The 25,863-nt window shown below is 43.8% G+C and overlaps 1 protein-coding gene across 1 annotated transcript; it reads right to left on the bottom strand.

The window, feature by feature from the left end:
• Positions 1–4,233: 4,233 nt before the first annotated feature.
• Positions 4,234–25,451, bottom strand: FAXC (failed axon connections homolog, metaxin like GST domain containing). The gene is made up of 6 exons (XM_061460243.1): positions 25,125–25,451; positions 24,499–24,634; positions 19,029–19,225; positions 12,117–12,334; positions 6,549–6,665; positions 4,234–5,294 (listed from the first exon to the last, which is right to left on the bottom strand). The coding sequence occupies exons 1-6, from the start codon at positions 25,397–25,399 to the stop codon at positions 5,011–5,013; spliced, it is 1,227 nt and encodes a 408-aa protein (XP_061316227.1). The 5' UTR covers positions 25,400–25,451; the 3' UTR covers positions 4,234–5,010.
• Positions 25,452–25,863: the final 412 nt, after the last annotated feature.

Below are 25,863 nucleotides of genomic sequence, written 5' to 3'. Positions count from 1 at the left end.
TGTTGTAATTGAAGGGAAACAGTCCTTCAGATATGAAACATCAGGTTCGCTTTGGCTTTTAAATCAAGCAACACATTTGAAGGATTTCTGTAGGACCTATACATCCCACCGTCTGTTTCACCCCCTCGGTAACAGTGAGCTCTGCTGACAGAGGCAATGAGGCCAGCAAGGGTAAACAAATCCCTTCTGACATGACAAAGTGTTACCCAGTCAAACACTGCAATTCACATGAAAAAAACAAGACTACTTCAAATCTAACTCTACTGAAAATGCAGGCCTTGATTTAAACTCCCTTTTGCCAAACAAGCAGCAGAATAATTACCCATTCTATTAAAGCAGCAGTAGAAAAACAAAGGCAGTACTTGGCCTCTGGTGGTATTTAAGGTAAAGTAACTGGAAGGAATGGCACTGTCTCCTCACCAGGATGAGAGGTCATGCTCCAGTCTGTGAGCAGGGTAGGGCACCCTGTCCAGTCACTGGAACAGTGGCATTAGCCAGGACACAGGTTCAGTCTTCCTGCAGCCACCCACCACCTAGCACCCTTCCTGCATCCCACTCTCTCCTCCTCCCCTGACCATCCCAAAGGCCCCCTGCCCTATTTTGGGAGGGGCCAGACAGTGCTGAGGAGGCCAAGCTAGCTTTCCTCTCCTCCTGACAGGACTACATACCACCATCTCCACAAAATCAGCAAAAGGCTGTGGCTGGGACCACAACCAGGTTTGTCACCAGCAGCTGTAATGCTCTCAGAGACCTCACGAACCTCCGACTCCCATGAGGAAGGGTTCAGGGACCCTTGTTACATTGTCCCGCACTGAGTGACTGGCTGCAGAAGCAAGACTCCCAGCCAAGGAAATACCTTATGTGGTCCAAGTCACCTCAGACACGACATCGTGGCATCCATCACCCTCCAGCTTGAAGCAGCCATCCCAGCTCACCTGCCAAGCAGTTGTTATCCTGCAGTGTCCCAGGTTTCACGGCTGGAGAGATACCTGATGTCCCTGACCCCCATCAGCAGCATGGACAGGACCTCCGGCATGGAGGTCCATACAATGGACTTGTTCACAATTTTGATAAGAGGAGGAATGGGGGAAAAGGAGAGGGAAGGGGAACAAAACAAAAAAAAAACAAGAGGAAATAAAGATGCTGTCTGTTGGTTTGTTTTGTTGGGTTTGGGGGGGGGGGGGGGGGGGGGGGGTGTTGGTTTTTGGGGTCTTTTTTTGATTTTTTTTTTTAAAGAAAAACTCATCTTCTCTTTCCCAATGCAAACCATAATGAACACTTTGTCATAAAGGTTAAAGAAGTTGTTTGTGTATATTTTTTTAAACATCCTTTTTTTCCCCTGGAACACTTTAGCAAGACCAGTTTCTAAAGGAAAAAAGCTTGCATTAGATCCTTCTAAAGAAATCCAACAGTTAATTTTGTTTCCAGAAGAGATACACAAACCTAAGGATTTCCCACCAAACCTGGACAAAATACTACACCTGTAAATTCCTACAGAGATGCCACTTCCTTATTTCACCTCCAGCTGGAAACACAGCTAAGCTCAAAACCAATGACTTTATCAAGAGTAGCTGTCATGAGGAGGAAAGCTAACTTCTCTAAAGTAACCTGGGCAGTCCCTCAGAAAGGGAACACATGTAACAAGCTGCAAAATAGTCATTTTGCTAATCAACAACCTGAAGAACACAGCTACAGCAAAAAGCCACTTCCCCTTCTGCAACCCCTTCCAATCCTCTCTTCCTCACCCTCTCCAGGGGCAAAGCCTGGCTGGTCAGGGTAGGTTCAGGCTCCACTGAGGCACACCAGTTATTCAAAACAAAAGCAAGGAATGCCAGATGTGAACGTGACCACAGCCCAGGGAAGCACCTACATCCTCAGCGCAGGTCCCCATGCAATGGTGCAGCAGCACTGGCTTTCCCTGCCACGGCAGCAGCTCTGAGCATGACACCAGCTGTAGACTGCATTGCATCTCTTGTCTCCGCACCCACCACTGCTTGTGGCCATAAAAAATCCAGACCTGGCTGTGCGCACACAGAAGGGGAAATGATGTCACTGACTTGTGGTTAACCTGCGTCTGGGATGTTGCAAGGACACTGCCATGGACAGATCTGTCAGCCCACTGAAATTATAAAGGTGATACTCCCAGCTGAACTCAGGCTGGTCTTACAGCTGGGACTCACCTGCTGCAAGCTAAGATGGAGAAAGCACAGCCTTCAAATATGCACTGGTAAATGACTGAGAACATCTCCATCTGAATTTCCAACACACAAATACTTCTAAAGAGAAGCTTTTTCACATAGATGTCTTACCTAGAACACCAATACCTACATTTTTGCAAGTAGAATCTGCCCTAACTTGCCTATGAAGTTTCACAAGCATTTCAGGCCATCACCTCTGTGCTTTCAAGCCCAAGACATGCTTGTGCCCGATTCTTGTTGCTTGGTTTCCCGAGAAGATTCCCAAGTAACTGGATGATATCTTCCTCCTTCTCAGTTTTGGTTCACTTTGCACATGATACTTGCCCACAACAATGGAACATGACAACTGAGGAGTTGAGGAAATGGGTATGAATTCATACCCATCTCAGATCACACCAAAACTCAGCTCTTGAAGCGGTAGTTCCTATGCATGAACAGTCCCAGGAACTCACTGCAGACCTGTGTGTCTCTGCTTTCAGAGCCGCAGCTAGCTCAGTGTTTCCCCAGAACAAGTGCTTTCCTCTGCAGAAGACACTTCACAATATAAAAAAGAGAGGTATTTTTTTAAAGCTGGAATCCAGCTTTAAAATTTGGAATTCAAGCTCCAGACTATTAGGACTACCAATAATTAACATCCTAAAGCAGTTGTCTGCCCTGTCTGCTCCCAGAATGTATGGCACAACCAACACATTGTAACAATTTTGCTGTAGGATCCTGATTAATCTAACTAGAAATAACTGTGAAAGTCATAATTAAAGTATTTCCAAACAGACCTCCATCAATACCTGCAGGCAAATACCCAATTGTATATGCATGTTTACAAATACCACAGCTCTCTATGTTCTGTATGCTTTACCTTTACCTAACATCAAGTAGTCACAGCCAAGCAACCCTGACGTAAATGCTTTGCCTTCAAAGTGGTGAGTAAATCAAATGGCTTCATTCTCACCTTTAACTGGCATTTAAGGAGACACGAACACAAAGCATTTCAGCACCTGTGCAATCATTCTAGATTTGGGGTTCCAGAACCCCAAATGTGCTAGCAAAGGCATGTTAAAATCAATTCTGGTCACTCTTTAAACACCTGGAAATCTCCACAGACAGCAGTGCTGACTTAGCTGTCCTGTTTCAACTGCCTCCTATGCATCAGCTTTAGGGACTGTGCACTGTAAGCTCGCACAGTGCTCGGCACCCCCTGAAGCACCTTCCTAACAGCTCTAAAGCATTCGACTGCCTGGGCCAATATCCTGCATTTACACAGCATCCCACACCTAGAAATACCCCAAATCGCTTTGCAAGCTCCATGGCTTTGATGTGCCTGTTGGTAAAAAGCACAAAACACTCACTGCTGAGATACTCCAGATGTTAAGTAACAAAACCCAATTCTTTAGCCTTGCCTAACAATAGCAGGCAAAAGCCAGGGGCAGGAAGTAAAAACATAATAATAAATTGAAAACACAGAAGAAATTCAGCCAACACACATTCCAGATGAGTGTTTGGGAGATTACAGAATAAAACTGACATTTCCCTCCTGAATAAAAATATTCTAAAGTAGCAATTTCAATATTTTTCAAAGAACAAGAAACACTAAAAGCTTCTTTCTGTAGCAATGTTTTTCTCTTGTCCTCCTTGACTGTCTCCAAAAGAACTGGGAGCAGCTCTTTCCTGCAGACACTGTAATAACATATGAACCCAGAGTATAAGTAGCTATCAAATAAAATCCTCCCAGAACTCATAGAATCACAGAATTCTTTAGGTTTGAAAAGACCTTTAAGATTGTCAAGTCCAACTGTTTACCTAGCACTATCAAGTCCACCACTAAACCATGTCCCTAAGTGCCACATCTACATGTCTTCTAAATACCTCCAAGGATGGTGAATCCACCACTTCCCTGGGAAGCCTGTTCCAATGCTTGAGAACCCTTTCAGTGAAGACATTTTTTCCTATCCAATCTAAACCTCCCCTGGCACAACTTGAGGATCTTTCCTCCTGTCCCTTGTTACTTGGGAGAAGACACTGACATCCTCCTCACTACAACCTCCATCATAGAGAGCAGTAAGGTCTCTCCCGAGCCTCCTTTTCTCCAGACTAAACAACCCCAATTTCCCTCAGCTGTTCCTCATAAGACTTGTGCTCCAGGCCCTTCACCAGCTTCACTGCTCTTCTTTAGGCAGGAATGAGACACTCTCCAGCACCTCAATGTCTTTCTTGTAGTGAGGGGCCCAAAACTGAACAAAGGATTTGTCACCAGTGCCTTGTACAAGAGGACAATCACTTCCCCAGTGCTGCTGGCTATGCTACTTCTGATACAAGCCAAGATGCTGCTCACGTTCAGCTGGCCATCAACCCACACCCAAAGGTCCTTTTCAATACAGCATCAATCATTTTCTTCCTTGGGAGAAAGATGTGCCAGTCATGCTTCTTCCATTTTTGTCCTCAGTGCATTCCTGTAAAGAGAATGTATCAACACAAACTAGCTCTGACAAATGCTCCACTTCCCAGAGGTCTGTCCCACCTGGCTGCAGTACCTGGTTTTGAACTCAAACAAAAATGCAGGTCATTGAAAGGTCCTGTTGCCCTCTGGACCTCCAGTTTGCCTGTGTTTATTTTAAATAACACTTTACCTTGGTTCCACCTGAATAGTTACACAAAATGAAATAAGGTTGAAATAGTCCGGGTAGCATGTGACAGCTGAGACAAGCACAATGGTCTCTTCTGAAGTGATATAACTTCTTCCTGACCTGGAGGAGAAGATAAATCAGAATGATCCCAAGAAACAGCTTATCTGTAAAATGGGATATGCCTGTACGCATTACTTGCGCTGTTCATAATCTCTGTACTCATCCATGTCCACATCTGAATCAAAGAGGGAGTGTCCGGTGTAATCTGTGTCAGGGGTTTGAGAAATACTGTTCCCTTCCTCGTCAAAGGTTTCTGTCCTTGAATAAAAACTGAAGTCCTGCAAAGGGGAGTAAGTCTTGCTTGCTTCACTGCTTTCCTCAGATTCATATAGAGTGTTATCATCATCATGGTGCCATTCTGGCCAAAATTTCCTCCTTATTCTTTCACAATACATAGCAAGGTTGATCAGTTCACCTACAACACAGCACAACAAGCTCCAGTAAATACATACAGCCAACAATGGTCTAACTCATCTGTTAATCCAGAAACAGATTAGCACTGTATGGAAATAAATTGTGCAGATTCTTTCCAAAGAGGTTTCAAGTTCCAAGATCCCATCAACCCTCTGTTTGTAACTTAAAACACATATTATTAACCTACATGCAACAAGAAAGGTTACACCGTAATGAACATAAATGCATGTAGCAAAACAACTATCCCAAATTCAACCTCTACTGAAATAAATCAGGATAAGATACCGAGACTAAGCTTACATAGTAAAATTCTTGCTTATTTTTTCAGAAACCTGGTTTCTAAACACAGAATTTGATCCTATACATACAGAATATACTTATTAAAAACCAGTGAAATTGGGGTTTTCACCACCAGATGGCAGCGTTGTCTGCAAGATAAATTCATGGTTTTAGATGGTAGCTGGCTCACGCCTAATGTTCTCAGTACCTTATGCCTTATGTTTATATACACAACTATGCTTAGAGAAGAAATAACAAAAACCTTCAAACTAGTCTATGCCTCCTGACTGTTACTTCAGTAACACTCTCTTGCACAGAATAGATCTACAGGTCAAATTCATTCTTTTAGCCCTATTTCACATCTTTTTCCTCCTTAGCTCTTCCCATTTTTCATACTGCGTGGTTTGATTCTGAAAAGGGATGCAAACACACTTTCACATGCCTGTAACAGCACACAAGACAACAAAAAAAGAAGAAAAAAGAAGTGTGTAGGGGAAGGGTATGTTGCTTTCCAATTCATACAAAATGACAGTAACTCCGAAGTAAGGCTGCACTTTTTCCTTGCCCAGCACATCCAGTAACAGTAAAGGCTGTAATTTCCATGATACTTGCAGTTTTATCATCAATGAAACTACTCAGTTCAGCAGAACTTGGCTCATGGCCATGCTTCTGTCTTCTCATACTTTACCGAGCATTCACTCCTTAGAGACATTCAGGTCTTGCTGAATGTTAAACAGGGAAAATATCAAGAACTGGGACAGAAACAATTACTGTGTAGAACATAAAAGAGAAGAAAAACAAGAATTTGAAAAGAAAACAACATTATGTGATACAAATGCTACATCAAAGGCACAACAGTCTGCAATGCAGCTGAAACATTGCTACATTCCTCAAATGTTCATCCCAGGTGCTCCAAGTTTAAAGACTGCGAATGCCACAAGAGTTTTTTCATCAGAGATCACTTCAGCTTTCTTACCTTTGATTAGTCTCTCTGGTCGAGTCCCTGGTAGTGTCCACATTGCCTGTGCCAGATGCCCAAAGACTGTGGCATCAACAGTGGAAATCTTTGGTCCCATAATGTACTTCTTGTCACCTGTAAATACAAAAGAAAACATTTCTCAACCAAATGTCACTTCTCAATTAAAAATAAATAATTTTTTAAAAATCCTCACTTATAGCCTTAGCATTTTTTTAAATTGAAATCATTTAGCTGAAAGATTCACTCTTTCAAGGACAGGGATTCCATGTTGAATACAGTTCAAAAACTGTTTGCTCAGGTTCAGTGGGTGAAATCCATTACTGCAGCTTCCCCTGTGCTCACCACTTCTCTAACTAGACCAATTACAGAGCTACTGATGGCCAAGTAACTTTCTCCATTCATCGCAGCTGGCAGAGCATACACACTGCACTAGTTCTGCTGCATTTAAAGCCTTCCCTGCAGCCAGCAGGCGCCTGAAAGCATGATTCTTTTTGGTGCAAACCCAAAATTGCTCAAACATCATTTGAAATCATGACTGCACTGAAAGAAGCTGGTCACCCAGTACTTCGCATGCATGCAGACCCCGTTTCAGATTACCTAGCTGATCACAAGAGAACAGAAAGTCATGCACAAAGCTTTCCTCTGCCACCATTTGTTCAGGCTGCAAACAATGCACCAGCCAGACTGGCCGCAACTGCTCAGAAAACCCTAAGCCTCCAGGAAGAGGGCAAAACCAGGCAGGAGTGAACAGCTCCTCTCACAGATCACCAGTGGAGTGTCCTAGCTGCAAACACTGGCTCTACCTGGCAGGGAACAGGGGCACATCAGGCACGGAGGCAGGCACGTGAAACAGCAGCCTGGTCCAGAGGAGGGACATGTCTGCTCCACACTGCTATTCTACTTTACCCCTCTGGGCACCCCAATGCCATGATGGTTCTAAGTGGCCACCACAGCACAAACAGATGGATAAATATGCAAACAGGGAACACAGGAAACATGCAGTATTGCAGAGGTCAGGTTAAATGGTTGCACTGTTCCTGCCTTGTCCTAAAGTGCTATAAACTCCATAAAATGTGGTAAGTAATTCAATTCTCCAAATCCAGTTATCCCATCTCCCCAGGACATTCTTCCTCTGCCCATAATTCAGCTGGTTATTAAATGTTAGGGTTATTGCATGAGCTTAGAAAAACTGTCCAGCAGTAAAATGCATCAAATTCCAGAGTACAGTACAAAGACTGCTGTCATCTCCCTGTACAACAGTGTAAAAAAGCAGTGCTCAGGAACAACCAGTAACAATAACCTCCTCTAGCCTGTCAGATATAATTTTAACACGAAGTTGGCTCTCCCCAGCTCTTTCACAGTTGTATCAATCTCCTGCTGAAAAACTATGTATGGGGTAAATACGCATTTTCAGTATTTATGTGACACCTAGCATTCATCAATCTCAAACACAGCTCTAAAACTGGTCTCCAAACCACAGTTATGTGCCAACACCAGGATTTAGCACCATACAACCAGGTCTGAGACTCGATGCATAGAGATGTTGCACTGGGAAGGAATACTGCCATTTCCATCTTGGTACAACTGAGACAGAGGGTGGGTGAGGGCTGAACCATCCCACCCTTCTACAAACAGAGTGGCTCCCCAAGCACAACACTCCACACCATCAGCTGTGTGGAAACAAAGGGAAAGAGGAGGAAATAAAGCTGGGGTTCCGTAACACTGTAAATCTGGTAGGTCAACCTGCACCACATAACATGGCCTCCATGCTCATTTCCTTCTACCAGTTCCAACGTGTATCCAAAACTTCCAGGGCAATTTTTATCCAGAAGACTTTCTGACAGAGCAGGTATCTCTCAGTGCCTAGTTTTGAACCAGATTACACAGAACCTCTCACATCAAGGCTGCCATAGTGCTTATCATTGCAAACACATCTCTGCATCCCCTGGCTAATCCAACGGAAGTGTATTCACCCCATCACACCTGGGCAAATTTGTACAGCCCAGGGGGATTTGAAAGCACACAGCTCTGCTCTTTTGGAATGCACGCACCAGAGGATTCAAAAGCAGCTAATTCAGCATTGGGTCAAGAATCAAGAGAGAGATCTGTAAGGCACAGGGCACCTTGTGCCTGCACCCTCCCACTGCAGCATGTACAGCCGGCACAGGCCATCACAGGGCATTTCAACCAGCATTAAAGGCTCACCTTCAGGTTGGTCCCACCTCTGTGTTTCAGCCCCGAGCACCCCTGCCCTCCACAAAACGTCAAATGCTTTTAAAAAGCTGGTTCCAGCAGCTACTGCCCTGCAAGTCTTTGCTCAAAATCCCCATTTACCCTAAAGCCTGAGGCAGGCAGACTGCTGAGAGAGCACCAACAGATTTATGGGCATTGCTCACTGACTTGCATCTTACCCAAATGTATATCTTTACATATTGCTAGTTCATATGCCTGCTTCCCCTAACTTCCTTACACTTCTACCAGGCAGCAGGAACCTACCATAGCACAAGGAAATGACATTTGTGGTTTAGAGACTGCACAACAGAGAGCAAGATGGTATTAAGCGGGCAGGCTAATCCACCACATGAGGATTAGTTCCAATTTCCACATTTATATGAGATCTGGAGGAGTCTGTTAGGGAAGTAGGTATATGAGAGAAGGAAAAATGATTCTCAGAAATTAAAAAGAAAGAAAAAACAGCACCCAAGATGTGACTGGAAATGTCAAAACGAGTGCCACAAGACTTAGCAGCTGCCAAGTTACCATTCTCTGGAAGCAACTCTTGGAATTTAAAAATTATTCTTGTTCCCATGAGAATGGGCTCTGTTAAAAAATGGGGAGCACAAAATTAATCTGATATGCCTGGTGACTGACAGCTACAGTTTGGCACGTGCAGCTATGCTGCCTGACAGGCCTCCTTTGTAGGCTCTTAAGATTGCCCTCTAACAGCCAAAATTCCAGCTGCTTCCTCTGCTGGGAAAATACATCAGCACGTGTATGGGGAAGGGAATCTTACGAAGATTCTTGTGGAGGCAACAGGCTGACTGACTGCCTTCTCCCTTCCCCTGTGAAACAGGGGAGTCTCCAGTCAGGCTAGAAGTCCTCATTCCACCTCCTGTTCCCATTTTCCAGGATAGTACCTGGCGACCACAGTTACTATCTCCAACCATAAACAGCTGGCTGGAGAAAACCTGAGCACGCTGATGTTAATGAAAAAAATCAAGACAATTATAGAACAGTAGACAAATGAAAAAACAATGAAAAGGGCTAATACAATGATTCACATAACTGCACACTGACTAACCTGACATCCATTTCAGAAGGGAAGATGAAAAAAAAAAAAAAAGAACAATATTCAGATGTTAATGTAGTAAAATAACAGGTATGCAGCAGATTCCCATCAAGGCTTTTTGAAGCATACAAAGCACAACATTCTCATCAATAATCTGGAAGTAAATACAAAACCTCTGCTGATAACATATGCAGACCATTTAAAAATATATATATAGTGAAGAAAACACCTTATCCTTGAGGATTTCCAGTGATTATTCCCACCAAAACCAGGAGAGACCAATTACAGCATTTACTTTCACAAGATGACCCAAGCCACCCAGGGAAGGAGAAGAAACCAGGAGGAGCATCTGCCTGCAGGCTGGAATTGGACAAACTCCAACCTGAACAGGTCAGATCTTGAGCAGATTTTGATGGTGACCAACATCTGTCACCAATTACTAATGAAAGTGGTGGCACCTCCCCCTGCTGAAATCTTGTAATCAAAACTGAATGAAAGACATACTCCAGACAAAAAAGACACGGTCCTCGGGACAGCAACCAAACAGTCCAATTCAGAGATCTATCTAGATGATTTAATGAAACCTTTGAACTCCAAACTTTATGAATCTGAGTGTCCGTACAGACTCCAGAGACAGAAGGATGCAGATTTCAAATAAGCAAACCTAGAGGCTTCTACAGGTACTCAGGAACATGTTTCAGTTTTCTTTTGAAGGCTATATCTGCTCTAGGCAGACAAAGATGATTTTAGCACAGACACATTCACTGCTGCTCTATTCAGCCTGCCAGCATTGTCTAGTCAGAACTAGGGGGCTCTGCTGAGGTCCCAAATCATAAATTGAACTCGCTTTAGCTTCCATTCCAGCCCCATTCGTCTTTGTGACATACATGGAACCATACAGCGCTGACTTTGAAGTTATGGCAGCAGAAGTCCAACAGTTGAGGGCACCTTGATCTGGCCACAGCTCTGCAGTAGATGTGCCCAGACCTCTTCTAAACTGAGCTGCTGCCGCCCTTCCTCCCCCAGAAAGAAAAGGGACCTCAAACTCCAAACCAGGTTTTCTTTGAGAAGGCACTAAAGTAGGTAACTTTTTTTGTTAACAAACAAAATACAGCATGAGAAAGTGTTGACAGAAGAGCTGTCAACAACTCTTCCCCTTGCCCATTGTGCTGATGCATCACATGTCTTTTTTTCCACTTTGCTCCTAATCCATCAACTTGGCAGGTGTGTTTCATAAAAAGTTATGGAAAACTCTACACACCCCCATCTAGGTTCTCCTTTCCAAAATACCTTGGAAGTCCAGAAGTATCTCTCTTCCCCTCCTTTCTGAGCAAGCATGTAGTTTCTGCCTTTTGCTGGGCTCTCCCTCACCTTGCTCCCTTCATCCACTCCACCTATTTTAAGCACAGGGCACGGGAGGCATCCCTCCTGCCCTCCACTCAGCCACCTCTTTAAAGCAATCACAAAAGGAAACAAAGCAGTCACATGTGTACCATCTCTCTTGGTTTTGTGCCAGAGAAGCACAAGCTCAAGGGAAGAAACAACCTGCTCCAAACCAACTCCTCAAAATGCAAATTTTACACAAAAGCACAAGATGGTTAGCTCTCAGCACACTGCAAGGGGAGCAGCACAGTGTAGACAGCTCCAGTGCAGATTTCAGCCTAAGCTACGAAACAGAAACAAGGTCCATACTGTTCTAACTGTGGACAGCTTTAAGGCTAACTCCATGGGATCCATCCATGGCAATTAAGAAGCTTAAAACCACCTATTTTAACAACACAGACCTATCTTCTACTAGCAGCTTTGAATAAAGCTGCTAATACCAACCAAATACAAAGTCCAACTTATCAAAATAACATCTGCAAAGAGTTTCAAATGGCAGCCTCCTAACAATCTTATCAAACAGCCATGAGTCTCTTGAAGAAAAATAAGCCCCCCCCCAAAAAATATAAGCAAGTTTCATTTGCAGAACTAAACACTATGTTTTCCTGAATTCACGTAGAAAAAAGCTCTTCTAAAATCACAAGCCACGTTCTGCTCCTGTAGATACGCATACCCGGTGCCACTTACTCCTCCAAACACACAACTTAGTGGCAAACAGCAGGGAAAGAAACACTTGTCCCTGCCAGAGTGAGGGTGGCACTGAATGACAAAGCAGTGTGGACTCTGCCTATTGACAAAAAGAGATTGTGCACACAATCAAGCTGCCAGTTGATTCCATCCTGCAGACAGTGGGGTGCAAAAAAAGAGAACACATGTAACTTGCTGTACGTTACCCAGGAGACTTGCTAGAGTCCGCATGTCCTTCTCCATCAGTGTGTACATCTCCTCCTCTGAGAAGCGGCCAATGCCATGGCCAAACATCTCCCGCTTCACAATCCCTTTGGTCAGATGGCACAGAATCCATTTCAGCAAGTCACTGAAGGGGCCAAAAAGCGAAACCATCTTCTGCGTCTCATGAAGATTTTCCACCCACTGGCAATAAGTTAAAGTCCTAGAAGGATATAAAAATAAGTTACAGTGGTGCAATACCCAGATAGCCCACTCAAGCCCCTGCAAAGGCTAACACAAAGGGTAGGCAGCAAACTAATGCTGAACTTCTTAATGCTGAGTGCTCACTGCCCTGATGGAGAGGTGGTTTCCAGTGAAGAGTAGACCCTGATGCAACTCAAGAGTGACAGCAGAGAAAACTTGACTTTGTGGTATTTACGCAGACTGCCCAGTGCTTATTCCCTCAGTAAATCATGACTCACTTCAAGAGAAAATGAGATTCACATTGAAACACAAAATAAAAGTTCATGTAACAAAATGCAGTGCCAAAAAGATTTATTAGCTATAGATGATTGACTGTGCAGACCTGGGGGAAATAACAAGACAGCCTGCAAAGAAACGAGTCTTTCCTACAAACATATACTCCTCATTTTCTATACTGCTGAAACTTGGCCAAGCAACTGTGCCCTAACATAAATATTGCAGCAGTCACAGGTTTTGTCCTCTATTTTTTCCTCTTTTCAAAACGCCGATTTCATCAGTAAGGCATTTCTAAAGGACTCTTGTATTTTAGGCTGCATTTCAGCTGTACTGAATGGCAAATATATTCTTTTGAAAGGTCTTTTATAAAAAACTTGTCTTTGCAGGTGAAATTTTTATTTCCTAAGTGAATTTTTTTGTTCTTTACTAATATTGTAGGGAAACAAAAATTTGGTTTGTTGCTGTCACTACTCAAGAAACTTATGAAAAAACGAACATTAACTTTCTGAATATCTAGCATCTTCTGACATTACAAAGAAATCAAAGGCACCACATAAATTCTGTGACCAAATTCAAGGAATGTTGGAAAAAGGACTAGAAACATCTCAGAGTAGACATATGAAGCCAACAGTCTCAGAAACATTGCATGTTGATACCCATATTCTATTGTGTTTGTATCAGTTTCCAAACTGAAAAATATAAATGTGGATTTGCATATTTGAGGTCACATAAAAACATGCTCATGGAGACATAATAAAAATAGTGCAACTGGACCCTAAAAGTTGAAATATCAAAAGTTGCAAGTTCACACATGCAATTATATTAAACACAAAGTTCTCCTGGAGAACTCCTGTGAATTTCTTTTCTAAATTAGACTCCTATATGTCATGAAGCTGAATTCAGCACTACCATCAGGGAACAACTATGTTTACAATAGGAAAATGATCTAACCTTTAAATTTCCTCAGATTCTTGGATTAGTAATAACAAGAAGTAAAAGGAGAGTATTTGGCATAACAGCAAATCTACTTACAGCTCAAATTTAGAGTGCTCCCAACAGAGTGGGTGAAAGGCACTTTAATTCTATTAAAGATTGTCCACTGCAGAACAATTCCTTCTGCTCAAATTGATTTCATTAAAGTCAGTAACAGTCAGGCATGTGCAGGTTTTGCTGCAAATGCATGAACATTGAAGAACAAGATGCCCCTGCTACGTTACTGGTGGCTTTATCCTCAACAGAGGTTTTCTCCACAACCTCTTGTGCTGTATTAATGACAAAAGCATGCCACTGACACTTCACACACTTCAGTACCACTCTTCAAACTGGGGGTGTCCTGCACAATCCTTGTTTTTCACAATGGATAAATCAACTCAAGTCAATGGGCTGGTTGCATCACAGCAGAGTTTGAAACAAAGGCAGAGTTAGTGAGAGGCACCAGCACAAAATGGGAACGTGAAGTAAGCAAGCACAGGAATAAATAGCTACTGAAACTCCAGAAGTATATAACCTTTGTCTAGAAAACATGGTGTGAGATTGCCTTGTTCCATGACCAAAGGTAAAACAGGATTTAAGAAGGATGAAGAGGAGACTGGACTGAAAGCTTTAGGGTGTTCCGTAGAGCAGAACATTTCAGTAGTCGTGACTCACGGGCCTGAGAAAGGACAAAGTCCCTTGGGCAGGTACAGCTCTGAATAGGGAAAAAAAAACTCTGGTCTTGATTGGAACACTGGGAAATAACTACAAATACTAACTATATCTGTAAGTTACCATTTATTGCTTGAATAAGCTAAGAAAAACTTCTTCTCTGAGAGCACTGCTGTATCTTGCTGCACAGACCCTCCTTCCCCAGCGTGGACCTGACCAGCTTCACCTCCAACTCTGCAACACAATTTAGTTTCTTTAGGATAACAGGCCCAGCCATGAAAGGGACAGCAAGACAGCAAAACAAAACAGAAAAGGAAAAGAGGAGACTCTGCTTTAGCACTTTTTAAAGCATCACTCCAGTCAACCACGATTAACATAGCCCTGTGGGCTTGTCATCAGTATTGTTCACTCCAACCACACCAGCAAGCTGCTACTGCACCAAGAATGACCAACCATGTCCAGGATGCTTTTAATTTCATGCGACAGGATTAACAAGGTTTCCCACAAAGCTAATTAGCTCATGCATTAAAGTAAAAATACATTTCCCTAGCGCTTGCTTGCTCGCTCTAGGAGAGAAGGTCTTTGTGTCTGGAAGAGGCAGAGACGAGATCAAGCTTTTAACGATCAGGACACCAGTACAGAAAGATCAGAGCTGCACAGGATCTAGGTAATCCTGTTTAGGCTAAATTGTCAAGCACAGTCTTAGACATCTACTTGTCATCTTGAATTAGTCAAGTTGCCACATGTCCCAAATCTCAAATTTATATGAGCAATGAAGGCTGCTAAATACACAACCACAGAGTTTACTTCTAAAATTGTATAGTTCTGAGCAGGCAAAAGCAAAGAAAATAATAAGCTCAGATTCAACAGTTACAAGCATTTTTAAAACTGGCTTTACAAGCACTTTGTTGAAATAATTCTATTCAAAGGCTCATTAATCTGCTTCCTACCAAAACACGCTCCCACCCATCACGCCTCTGTTCAGACTACATTACTAGAGTATTATCAACACTACAATAGGTTAAGGAAATGCCAGAAATCAGGTAGCCTATATAACCTACTTCAGCATAACTATATATTTTTAGCTACAGCTAGTATTTATGGGAAGACATAATTACTTTAAATATTGTCCTGAACTGAGCATTTTGGGAAGCATTAACAGTCCCATTTGTGCTAGGACATCTGTACAAATATTAAGGGTATAATAAACCAAAAATGCTTTAAAGAGCAATGCTGTGGAGGTAAAGCAAATCTGAAGACTAAATGTAACAGCAGCTTTGGCCTCAATACATAAATCAGGAGAGGAGATGGAGAAAGTGACTCATCAGTAGCAGCTTGCTTGATTATCCCCAAACTGTCTGTACATCAAGAAAAGGGAGAGGTGCTCACAAGGATGTGAACTGGGGGTTATTTTTCCTATCTGAACCTGTGCAGACTGGAATTTCTTGATATACAAAAGGACTGTAGCAAATTAATTCCACAGTCAGCTGTAGAAACCCCACCTGCTGTTCAACTTCCCACAGCAACTGGTTTTTAAGCCATGTGGGACATTCAAGACTCATCAATAGAAGGAGAAACATCACTCTTACAATTGGCTTGATGTATTTAAACATTTATACTATAAACATACTTTATGTTTAATACATTTTAAGTCTGAATACCAAAGTCAGATTTATTTGTATTCTCATACCACGCTTTTCCTGGACTTCAAGCACTCACCACATTATGTTTACACCATCTTCTTGAAAGATGAGGCAAAAAATGAGTTAAATACATATGTGTGCACATGTATACATACACACACTTACTTATAAATTACTACGGCTGGTTTAACTGTATTGTCAAATACCATCTAAGGGATTAGTGTGGTTAAGCTGCATATTCAAGGCTTTAGGTTCTCACTAAGCACACCAGTGTCACTAACCTGAGATCCCTCACCTGAGATTAAAGCACCAGAAAGCACTTCACAGTGACGGCCAGCCCTCCAGGTACCAGCAGCTGCCGGGCTTGAAAGCTGGCAGTGCCACTGAGCCCAGTGTGCCAGCGCCAGAAGGACATGAGAAACAGATGCCCTCAACCTATTTTACCACTGAGGTCCAATCCCACAAATGTGCTGCAGATACACCAAAAACTTAACACATCCTAAAGGTGGCCATGGATGTCACACTGGTTTCTGAGGGCACACAGCTGCTGGAGACAATGGAGGCAACCCAGGGTAAGCAAGCAGTTGACAGAGGTCTGCATCAGAGCCTGGACCTGTGGTCAGCACGACAGAACTGGTCTGCTCCTGTCTCTTCCCTGATGACTTAGCCCAACACCCATTTAGGTTATCGGTCTTTTAGTCTTTTGCCAACATAAATGTAGCAAAAGCCTAATAGTTACAGCATTCCCCAGAAACAGCAGCTCCGGCACCAGCTCCAAATTAGTCTTGAGCCTCTTGGAGATATGCTCAAATCCAAGGATGAAAATAGATACACTCACTCAAATGCTGTCTTTCTGCCTGACCCCTGCTAGGTAGCCTGGGGCAGAGACAGGGTGTCTAGAGGCTGAGGTTCACAACAGCTCTGCACTGCTCTCAGCTCCAGCCAGAGCAGCAATTTCCACGTGTAAGAGGCACTAATTGGTAAAGATGAGCAATTACCTCAGCAAAAGCAAAACGTTTCAGGAGGAAATGCTAAGCACCCACCAGAATTACCTCCATCCAAAGAAGCAGCCACAGGATGTACTTTGCTGCTCTGTTCGATAAATGTTCTATAGCATTACTTATTCATGATGAAGCTACTTTGCATGCTGCTGGCAATGAAACACTGTGAATCAAGTTTTATATCACTGCTTTGGAGGCTTGATTTTATAAACCTCATCTGCAGAAAGGTGATCACTGTTTTAAATTCCTCACAGTGGTACTTGAGAACACCACGAACAAACCCTAAGCTTCTGGTGATAAATTGGGCAGATTCAAGAACCAATGTGAAGGGATTCTGCAACCACAGATACAATGCTAAAGGGGTCCTGCACAGCTAAAGCCTGATCTTATTTTGGTGTATCTACAAGATGGTCAAAATTGTTAACCAGGAATTACAGTGCTACAGCTGTGATGCCTCATAGCTCAGATTTTGCCTAGTGCAGAGAACCAGCATGGTATAACCTCACCAACATAGCAAGCCTCTGGCACAGCCACACAGCAGGGACATACAATAAGGCTTACAGTTGGATGTTTCACTATGCTGCAGCAAAAATGCATGCCTTAAGGAAACTCAGCTGCATGACTCAACAGGAAAGACAACAGGCACATAAACCAGGCATGCATATCTCTATTCTTACTTGGCCTAGCCACCTCCCTGGGTCAGTGCCTGAATTTGGAATACCTGCCTCCCATGTTCCCCTACATCATGTCCAGCAGTGTCCAAATCAACTCAAGAGGGAGCCTGGATGGACAGACAACAGCTTCACAGAGCAAAGTGTGGTTTGTAACTGACAGCAGCAGTATAAATTTGTCATCAGTCATGTTACAATTTAAACAGTTAAGTCTATGGATCACAAAAAAAAAAACAAAAAAAAAAACAAAGCTAAGGCAAGGAGATGAAGCATTAGGGGATTAAAAGGCCTCTTCCCTTTGGCAGCTGGAACAATTAAGGGGGGGAAAATGGACAAAAAAAATGTTACATTTGCATGCTACCTGAGACATTTGTGAGGCTATGGCACTAACAGATGTGTATAACTGATAAAGATCACACTTCCTGAAAGGCAGAGATTATATTTCTAAACCATATAATTTTAATCTGCCAACTGAATGCTAAAATTATTCCCAGGAAACACTAAAAATTATTTGAAGAACTGTATGTACACATGTTGCTGCTAATCTTCCATCACAAGGTGAAAGAAAAAGTAGGTAAATACATTCAATTTAAATCACATGTTGTTTTGGAAAAAAAAAAAAAAGTGCAACATAAATGCAAGACTTAGCATAGCCAGGACTTAAATGCAGGCTAAAAAACAAATGGTGGGGGGAGGAAACAGAAAAAGCCTTGTGCTTGTTGAGGCAGCCAATGCAGCATCCAAGATGCCATGTCTACCTGCTAATTCTATGAATCCAGACTGGAAAAGGCATTTAAAAAGGAGTGAAATTTAAGGTGGGGAGGAACGCACAGGTATTCTTTTCAAAAGTGCCAGTAAAATGCTTAAAGTACCAGCAAGGTTATATTTATGTTTTCCATTCATACATGTACTTTAGCTTCCCAGGATACTGTGACTAATACTGTATCCTATCAACTGGCAGCATTGTCAACAACATATTAACAGGAGTATCCTGTGTTACAGAAAAGACAATAATCCATATTCTAATCACACGCACAGGTAATTAAAATTAGTAACTGTAAAAACACAGTATTGCAGATTCGCTATGAACACCAATTTGTTCCCCTGCACCCCCAAACCACAAATGTAATGAGTTTTTGATCCTTATTAACAAAGCTGTTTCTATATGGAAGTCACATAAATCAAGACAGATGAACAGCCCACTGCTGCTCCCTTCTGCAAAGCTGCAGGCGAAGGGCCTAACTCTTTACCTTGCTTACACAGCATGACAGCTTTTCAGATGAATTACCCCTGGCTCATATTAGTGTACATAGAAAGAAGCTGCAGCTTTCCAGGGTGAAGAGTTGTAAAATTAATAATTGGGTACCCAATTATTACCAAGCTTTCTGCAAGAGAAAATAAGCATTCACATCCAGGCACAAGCGTAGGGGCAGATCTGATACCACAAGAATGCAGCCAGCTTTGCCATGCAAACTCACCAGTACAAGTGCTCCTCCACCATTTTTGTCACGGCTCTGGAAACAGCTCTTTCATGTGGACCGAGGTGTTTATTCAAATTCACTCCAAGCTTCTCTTCCAAAAAATCAATAATGAACTCAGTGCCAGATACTTGAGTGTGATTGTATTCAATCCAAGGCATTTTCCCTTGAGGGGAAAGTTTTCCATCAAAATAGTTCTAAGGAAAAAGAAAAGCAAGTAAACAAAGAGACATACAGACAAAAAAGGACCATCAGGTTATGTTTCAATGTGAGTAAAGCTTTTAAAATATTTTTCTGCGTTTTTAAAGGCAACATTATCCAAAAAACTTTTGTTTTGTTTCGTTTTGTTTTAAATTAATACTCTACACTAATAGCAGCTGCTCAAATCAGAGTTCTTGCTCCGACTGTCTATAGGATAACTAGGATAAAACAGTCTCCAGGCCCTGCGAGGTGTTATACACTATTATATTAGATGCCAAGTGATGAAGTATTATTTCAGCACCCAGGTTATTTAAGAGTTGGAGGTGCTCAGTCTCCCAGAAGATTGGATCCATTATTCTCAACAAGTTTTTAATCACAAGACTCAACTACATTTGGCTTTTGCAGAGAGCAGCACTTTTAATGTTAAATGGACTTTATAAAGATTAACTCACTGCCTATCTTGGACAGCTGCATTACTTCCAAGGATGAAATGAACACAATCACCAGTGTATAATGAAAGGCATATCATTCTCTCACTGAGCAGCAAGGAAATCTGCCTTTACCTTCTCTCTCTCTTCTGCCACTTTGTAACTTAGAAATCTCATACACTTACAGACACAATTGTTACAATTGGGTCTCCAACAGCCCAACACCAGCACAGCACTAGTATATTGCTAAATACTGCTGTGTCTGCTCAGGATAGCACTCACACAGAAGTAGTCATCTATCTTCCCTCAGTTTACAGTTGAAGAAGATGAAACAGAAGTCAGAAACTTTATGCCTCACGCAATGGAATTGCTGGCTGTCAAAATGTGAGCATTTAACTTCAATTGTGTCCTACTCCTGAAAGCAAAGACACAAGGCAGAACTTTTTTCTTTTCTTGTGATTCCTGTCCTTGAGTCCTGTTATTTAGTGAATGAAAAATCCTAGCTCAGAAAGCTGAGCCATAAGGGCTCACAATAAAGACCCTGCACTATCTCTGGCAGTCACCTTAAGCACTTCCGGATGTAGCTCCTCATTGCTAGAGGTTTTGGGTTAGCAGTTCTGGACTGACTTGTTTAGGTCCCAAGTATCTACCCTTCCTGAATCCACTAAAGATGGATCAAGGTCCTCTTGCGGCAAGGAGCATACACCAGAATGTTCCTCAGCTCAGTCTAAGGCACCACATTCTGGCTGTTGTTCAAACACAGATGTGCAATGCACTACAAACACGCAGCCATTCCTGGAGGCCTTTCCCTTGTGGATGAAAACACGAAGCAGGTAATGCTGCTGGGAAAACAATGCCTTCTGGTAGGGGCCTCTTCCAGGATTCCAGCTCAAACAAATAGCATGGTAGGGACACCTGATTATATAATGTCTCGTCTACTGCATCCTTGCATGGGTGAATAAAGTAGCCAAGTCCCCTCCGCTTGCATGTGTGGGTGAATGGGAATTATTACTCTGGTCCATGGGAGAAACTCTAAAACTGCTGAACATCCGAAACTGAAAGGAGAACACTGCCACATCCTTCCACCTTCCAGACCTTTACTTCATCAAGAAGACTCTTTCAGCACTCAGGTTTCCATAATTTTTCACTATGAATTTACTATACAATCACAAGCCTTTTCTGGAACTACACAGTGTGTCTATATGGCACTGAGCATTTCTGGCTTAATCTTTGGTTAAGCCCCTCCAGTATGAGATCTCTCTTCTTGCGCACACACTGGTGTTTTGTAGAAGCTGCTAGACTTGAAGATGTGTTTATTATGTATTGCAACTACTGTAGTCCATATCATTTGCAATCCAGAAAAAAAGCAAGTTCCTCTTATTCAGCTGCATATTTCTTCGAACACATATATATATATAATAAATAAAAACTTATTAGTACTGCATTAATATTACACTCCCAAAAACACAAATGAGAGCTAAGGTTTTCACAGCAAAACTGGTTTGCCTAAACTTTAAAAAGTCTTTTCAGGACTTGCATGTTTCATTACATACAGTTTATCAAACAAAATAGGAAACATCTTAGGGATGTTTCTTAGGAAACATAGCCTGAGAAAACCTTAGTCTCTTGACAAATCTATTATACTGTTCTTGTATCCACTGTTCTCAGATGGGTATTTTTAGGCTTGAAACCTCAGTATCCTTATGGCTGCTACTAACTGCCATCAAATACTTATCCATTTTCCACTTACAAATTGTTCCAGCTGCAAATCAGGAAAAAGCTAGGTTATTATCATTTTTTAAAAAAAACAACCCAACAAAATATCCCCTCACACCTCATAGTACATTTAACTGAACTGCAGCCTGCAGAGCAACAATAAGAAGAGTTCCCCAGAACCTCATTTATGGAGGAATTTATAAACAGAATGGCACAGGGCACTTCTGGGGTAATTTTATAGTACTATCCAGAAGAAATTAGGCTCCACATTTTCAATTACTGCTGCTTATGCTTTTACTTTTACTGAAGTAAAAGTCTCTTCTCAAGGAGCCTACCATCTTTGCAGCCTGTGCTAGTTACTTATCAGATTACATAAACCCTCAGCGTTTCACATTCACAAGGGAATCAAGAAACACCAAAAGATCTCCACAATAATGCAGAATGGGATCTTTCAAAGCAAGCTTTATCAACTAAAGCATCAAAGGTTTTGAAAGAACAGCCAGATACTATGACAGCCCAGCCAGGGTGGGGCTGCCCTAATTATTTTTGGTGGGGAACTCACACCCAGAAAGGCAGCTTCAAGAAAACACATTACAAGAGCACATCTGCTGGGAGAAATTCAGGTGAGAGTAAGATAGGAATGTGTCACCCAGTTGCATTTCTCACATGCCATTAAAACCTTGTTGTGTAACACAGCATGTTATTTGACATGTGATGACCACAGCAAATCTCCGGAGGTGAGCCCTGGCACCCACCACCACCTGGAGTGCCATCGCTTCTCCACCACAGCCCCCATTGGCACATAGAGAAGTGAGGTGTTTCCTCCTGCATCCAGCCGTACTCCCTGCTGGAGGAGCCATCACGTGCCCCTGTTAACCTCCAGTGTTCTACAGGTAATGCAGCCGCAAGCACATGAATCAAAAGTCTCCATGTAGTCCAAGTACAGGAAAACTCGTAACTCCAGCTGAGAATGGATGTACCTGCTTGCTCCCCTCTTGCTCTCCTACCACTTAATCCCACAGCAGCATCCACACCTTCCTCCACCCAGAGCAAAACAGCACTGTACTCCTAACACAAGGGCAGAAATAGAATCTTGCCTCTTCTGGGGAGAAAAAAGCTGCATCCTCAGCTTGTAAGATTAGCTCCAAACTTACCTCTAAAACCCTGCATAGGGTTGGTAATCCCACAAACACCTCAAGCCTGTATAAACCGGCATAGCTAAAATCAGCAACCTGGTGTTCCCCAGCACCCACAGGACCCATTCCTGTTCCTCCAGCGTGGCACACAGAGCATGTGGGCAACCAAGGTGGATTAAAACCAGATAAACCAAACTTCCATGGCTCCAGCTAGGCCAGCTTTGTCCCAGTCTGATCGGGCACAGAGAAGCACATGCAGGGAAGGACAAGTGGGAGCTGCTAGAGGTAAGACTTGCTTTTGGTGGTCCTGCTGACCTACGCCAGCTTAGTGTGGTCAGAGCTAGCAAGCAGGGATAGAAATGGATGCAACCCCAAAAAACAATGCTGACCTTCAGTATAGAAAAAATAAAGAGGGGAGGATAACCCTCTGGAAATCGGTCTCCATCCAAAATGCTGAACGACCCACTTCTACCCAGCATGAGCTGTCTGAACGGCTCCATCCTGAACCACACAAATGTGCTGCGCTGTCTTTTACAAGTGACCATACCCTACCACAACCATCTCTTATACTGCAGCTTTCTTTAACCACTTTCCACCAAAGCAACTTTAATAAACACAAACATCTGAACCACATCAATTGCCATTAGAAAGAAAACAGATCTCACCAAAATAGTTTTTCTTTCAAATGTGCATTTTCTACCCAAATTACACTAGGCGGAGAAACAATGTGCACTAAGTCCTCCTGCTCCAATGACATGTTTAAACTTCAGTATCTTGCAGGTTCTGCACACCTGAATGTAAAAAAATACATCCCACAGATGGAAATCTTCCTCTTTAATACTCTGAAGAATCTGATTCAAGTACCATTAAATCCTAAGATAATGAACACTAAACTCAGGCTTTTAAAATGTACTAATTAGGGATTTTCATTCACTTCCAATATAAAGGAGTTGAATTGCATATGAAGCCAAATAAATATCAACCACAAATGTGTAGGAAAAAAAGAGTTGTAATATGGTTGGTTTTCCTCTATAAAATACTGGACATAAACAAAACATTCCTCTTAGCACCTTGGCATGCAGCAGTAATAAGTGACTTGAATCCAACTGGGGTGAGCATGCAGCTTAGTCTCCTTGAGACAAAGAAGGATGCGAAATTTACATAAGTGAGGAGCTTTCTTCTGCCCAAGATCCTCATTATATTTATCACCACTGTTCCATTACCTGAAATGTACTCAATGCTTTACACAAGCAGACAAGAAACTGGCCCCATGTTTCAAAGAGCCTGTATGCAATATAGCTTGCTGACACCACATCAAGGCACACACCAGACTCACGGCATCGCAACTCAACCCTGATACTATTCCTGCTCTCATGGCTTACATTCATCAGACTAGTTCAAGCTTCATCCCCTGCCCTGTGGGAAAATGGCATGGAATGCATCCGACCACAGTTAAGGAGCAGTGTTCACAACCTCTAAAAGCAATCCTGTCTCCCTTCACTGGGAAGAAGCACCAGTGATGGGAGGTGAAGCAAAAGGCAGGCATGTCTTCCCAGGAGAGCTCTAAAGAGAAACCCTCCAGAAAAGTAAGAAGCTGCAGCTATTGAACTTTGATCTCTTCGGTATGGTCAAATTCAAAGACCATTATGCTTTAGGTTTGGGGTGTTATTTTAATATTATATAAACTCCAGACTACATTCCCACTTCAGCATTTCCAGCCAAGTTAACTTCTAACATTCATGTAGCCTTGCCAGTTAAACCTAGAGCTGTCCCAGACCAATCTCATTTCAAGCCACATCTTCAAAGGTTACATACCAAATTTAATTGAAGACATGAAGTGTACCCACTTAGTTGTAGGTGTATGTCTACATCTTCCTGGGTGAGACAGACTCGGGGCAGGGAGGAGGAGGGAGACAGGATGCCTATTTACTATTTCACGCAATTATAGCTGCAATATAGGAAATTAAAAAGAAAAACAGGCCAATGTACCTGATAGGGCAGATCAGCCATCCTCAAGTAAGTTTCCATTTTCAGACAGAATGGAGATAAACTTGGAACGCCATTGGTAGGCCTTGAAAACTGGTGCAGTATGATAGCATCTTTCGAATCCAGCTCTTCCTCCTTCCTGTCAGAAACAAAGCAGAATTAAAAACAAATAAATAACCAAACCCGAACCGGTGCGTGACCAGCTCACTGAACACACACAGGAAAAGCGCTGACCGAGGCAGCTTACACATCACGGCCTGCAGCAGTGAGGTGATGCTCCGATCTGGAGCCCAGTCCGCTCTGGGGCTCGGCTCATCCAGCACCAGTGAGCGCAAGCAGTGCCCGGCACAGCACCAGCACAGGGGCTGCCGGCCCCGCCGCCGCCCTGGGCCACCTGTGGAGGCGACCGCGGCTCCTGCCGCCTCCTGCGCTGCTGCGGACGGGAAATGGGGGAAAACCGAGTTATAAAAAGGGGTAAATGGCAAAACCCCGGAGGAGCGGAGGTACCAGCCGGCCAGGCCCCAGCGCCCTCTCTCCCTCAGGTAAGAGCCGCCTCAGCCCCGCTCCTCCGCGGACAGCGCCAGTGTCCCGTGCAGGCCCTGCCGCCGCGGCCCCCGCCGCATCCTCACCGTATGGCCAGCAGCTCGTGGATCACGTACGCGGCGGCGGCCAGCAGCGCGCCACCCGTCAGGTACAGCGTCTTCTTCCACCAGGAGTCGGGGCTCAGCGCCGCCATGGTGCCGCCCGCGCCCCCGCCCGCCAGCGGGAAGGCGACGATCTCGCCCCCATAGAAGGCGGGCGGCGGCTCCTCGGGACCCGCACACCACCCCAGCGACAGGCTGCGGTTGCGGCTCAGGTCCGCCACGCAGGAGCGGGGCGCCGCCAGGCCCACCCCCCACAGCATGCTGCGCCCGAGCACCGCATCCCCCGCCGAGCACCTAGCCCCGCACCTGCCCTGCCCTGCCCGGCCCGGCCCGGCCCGGCCCGGCCCAGCCCAGCCCGGCCCTGCCGCGGTGGGCGGCTCCGGCGGCTCCCTCAGCCTTCGCTGCGCGGCTGCGCAAGGCGGTGGGGAGGGGAGGGTTGGGCCTGCCCTGCCCTTGCGGAGGTTGCCCCGGCGGCCCAGGGCTGGAGTGGGGTATCAGGAGTAGGCAGGCGCTGCCCGAAAGGCAGGGCTAAAATGCTTGCGGCGCTGCTGACCGCGCTCCGCCAGTGGGGTACTGTGTGAAAGCCTGTCCTCCTGAAATAGCCGTGATCTGAGCAGAGGCCTCGTATGTTACCCCGTATGTGGGGCGAAGGCCACCACCCAATCCATCACACCTCGGTGTCCGGCCCTTAGCAGACACCCCGCGGTAGTTTTTTGTTCCTCTG

The sequence above is a fragment of the Pezoporus flaviventris genome, unplaced genomic scaffold, assembly GCF_033815535.1.
Source record: "Pezoporus flaviventris isolate CSIRO_AGI_PZ_B2104156 unplaced genomic scaffold, CSIRO_AGI_Pfla_v1 ptg000031l, whole genome shotgun sequence".
Taxonomy (NCBI): Eukaryota; Metazoa; Chordata; class Aves; order Psittaciformes; family Psittacidae; genus Pezoporus; species Pezoporus flaviventris.
This window is presented reverse-complemented; position numbering and strand designations above follow the sequence as displayed.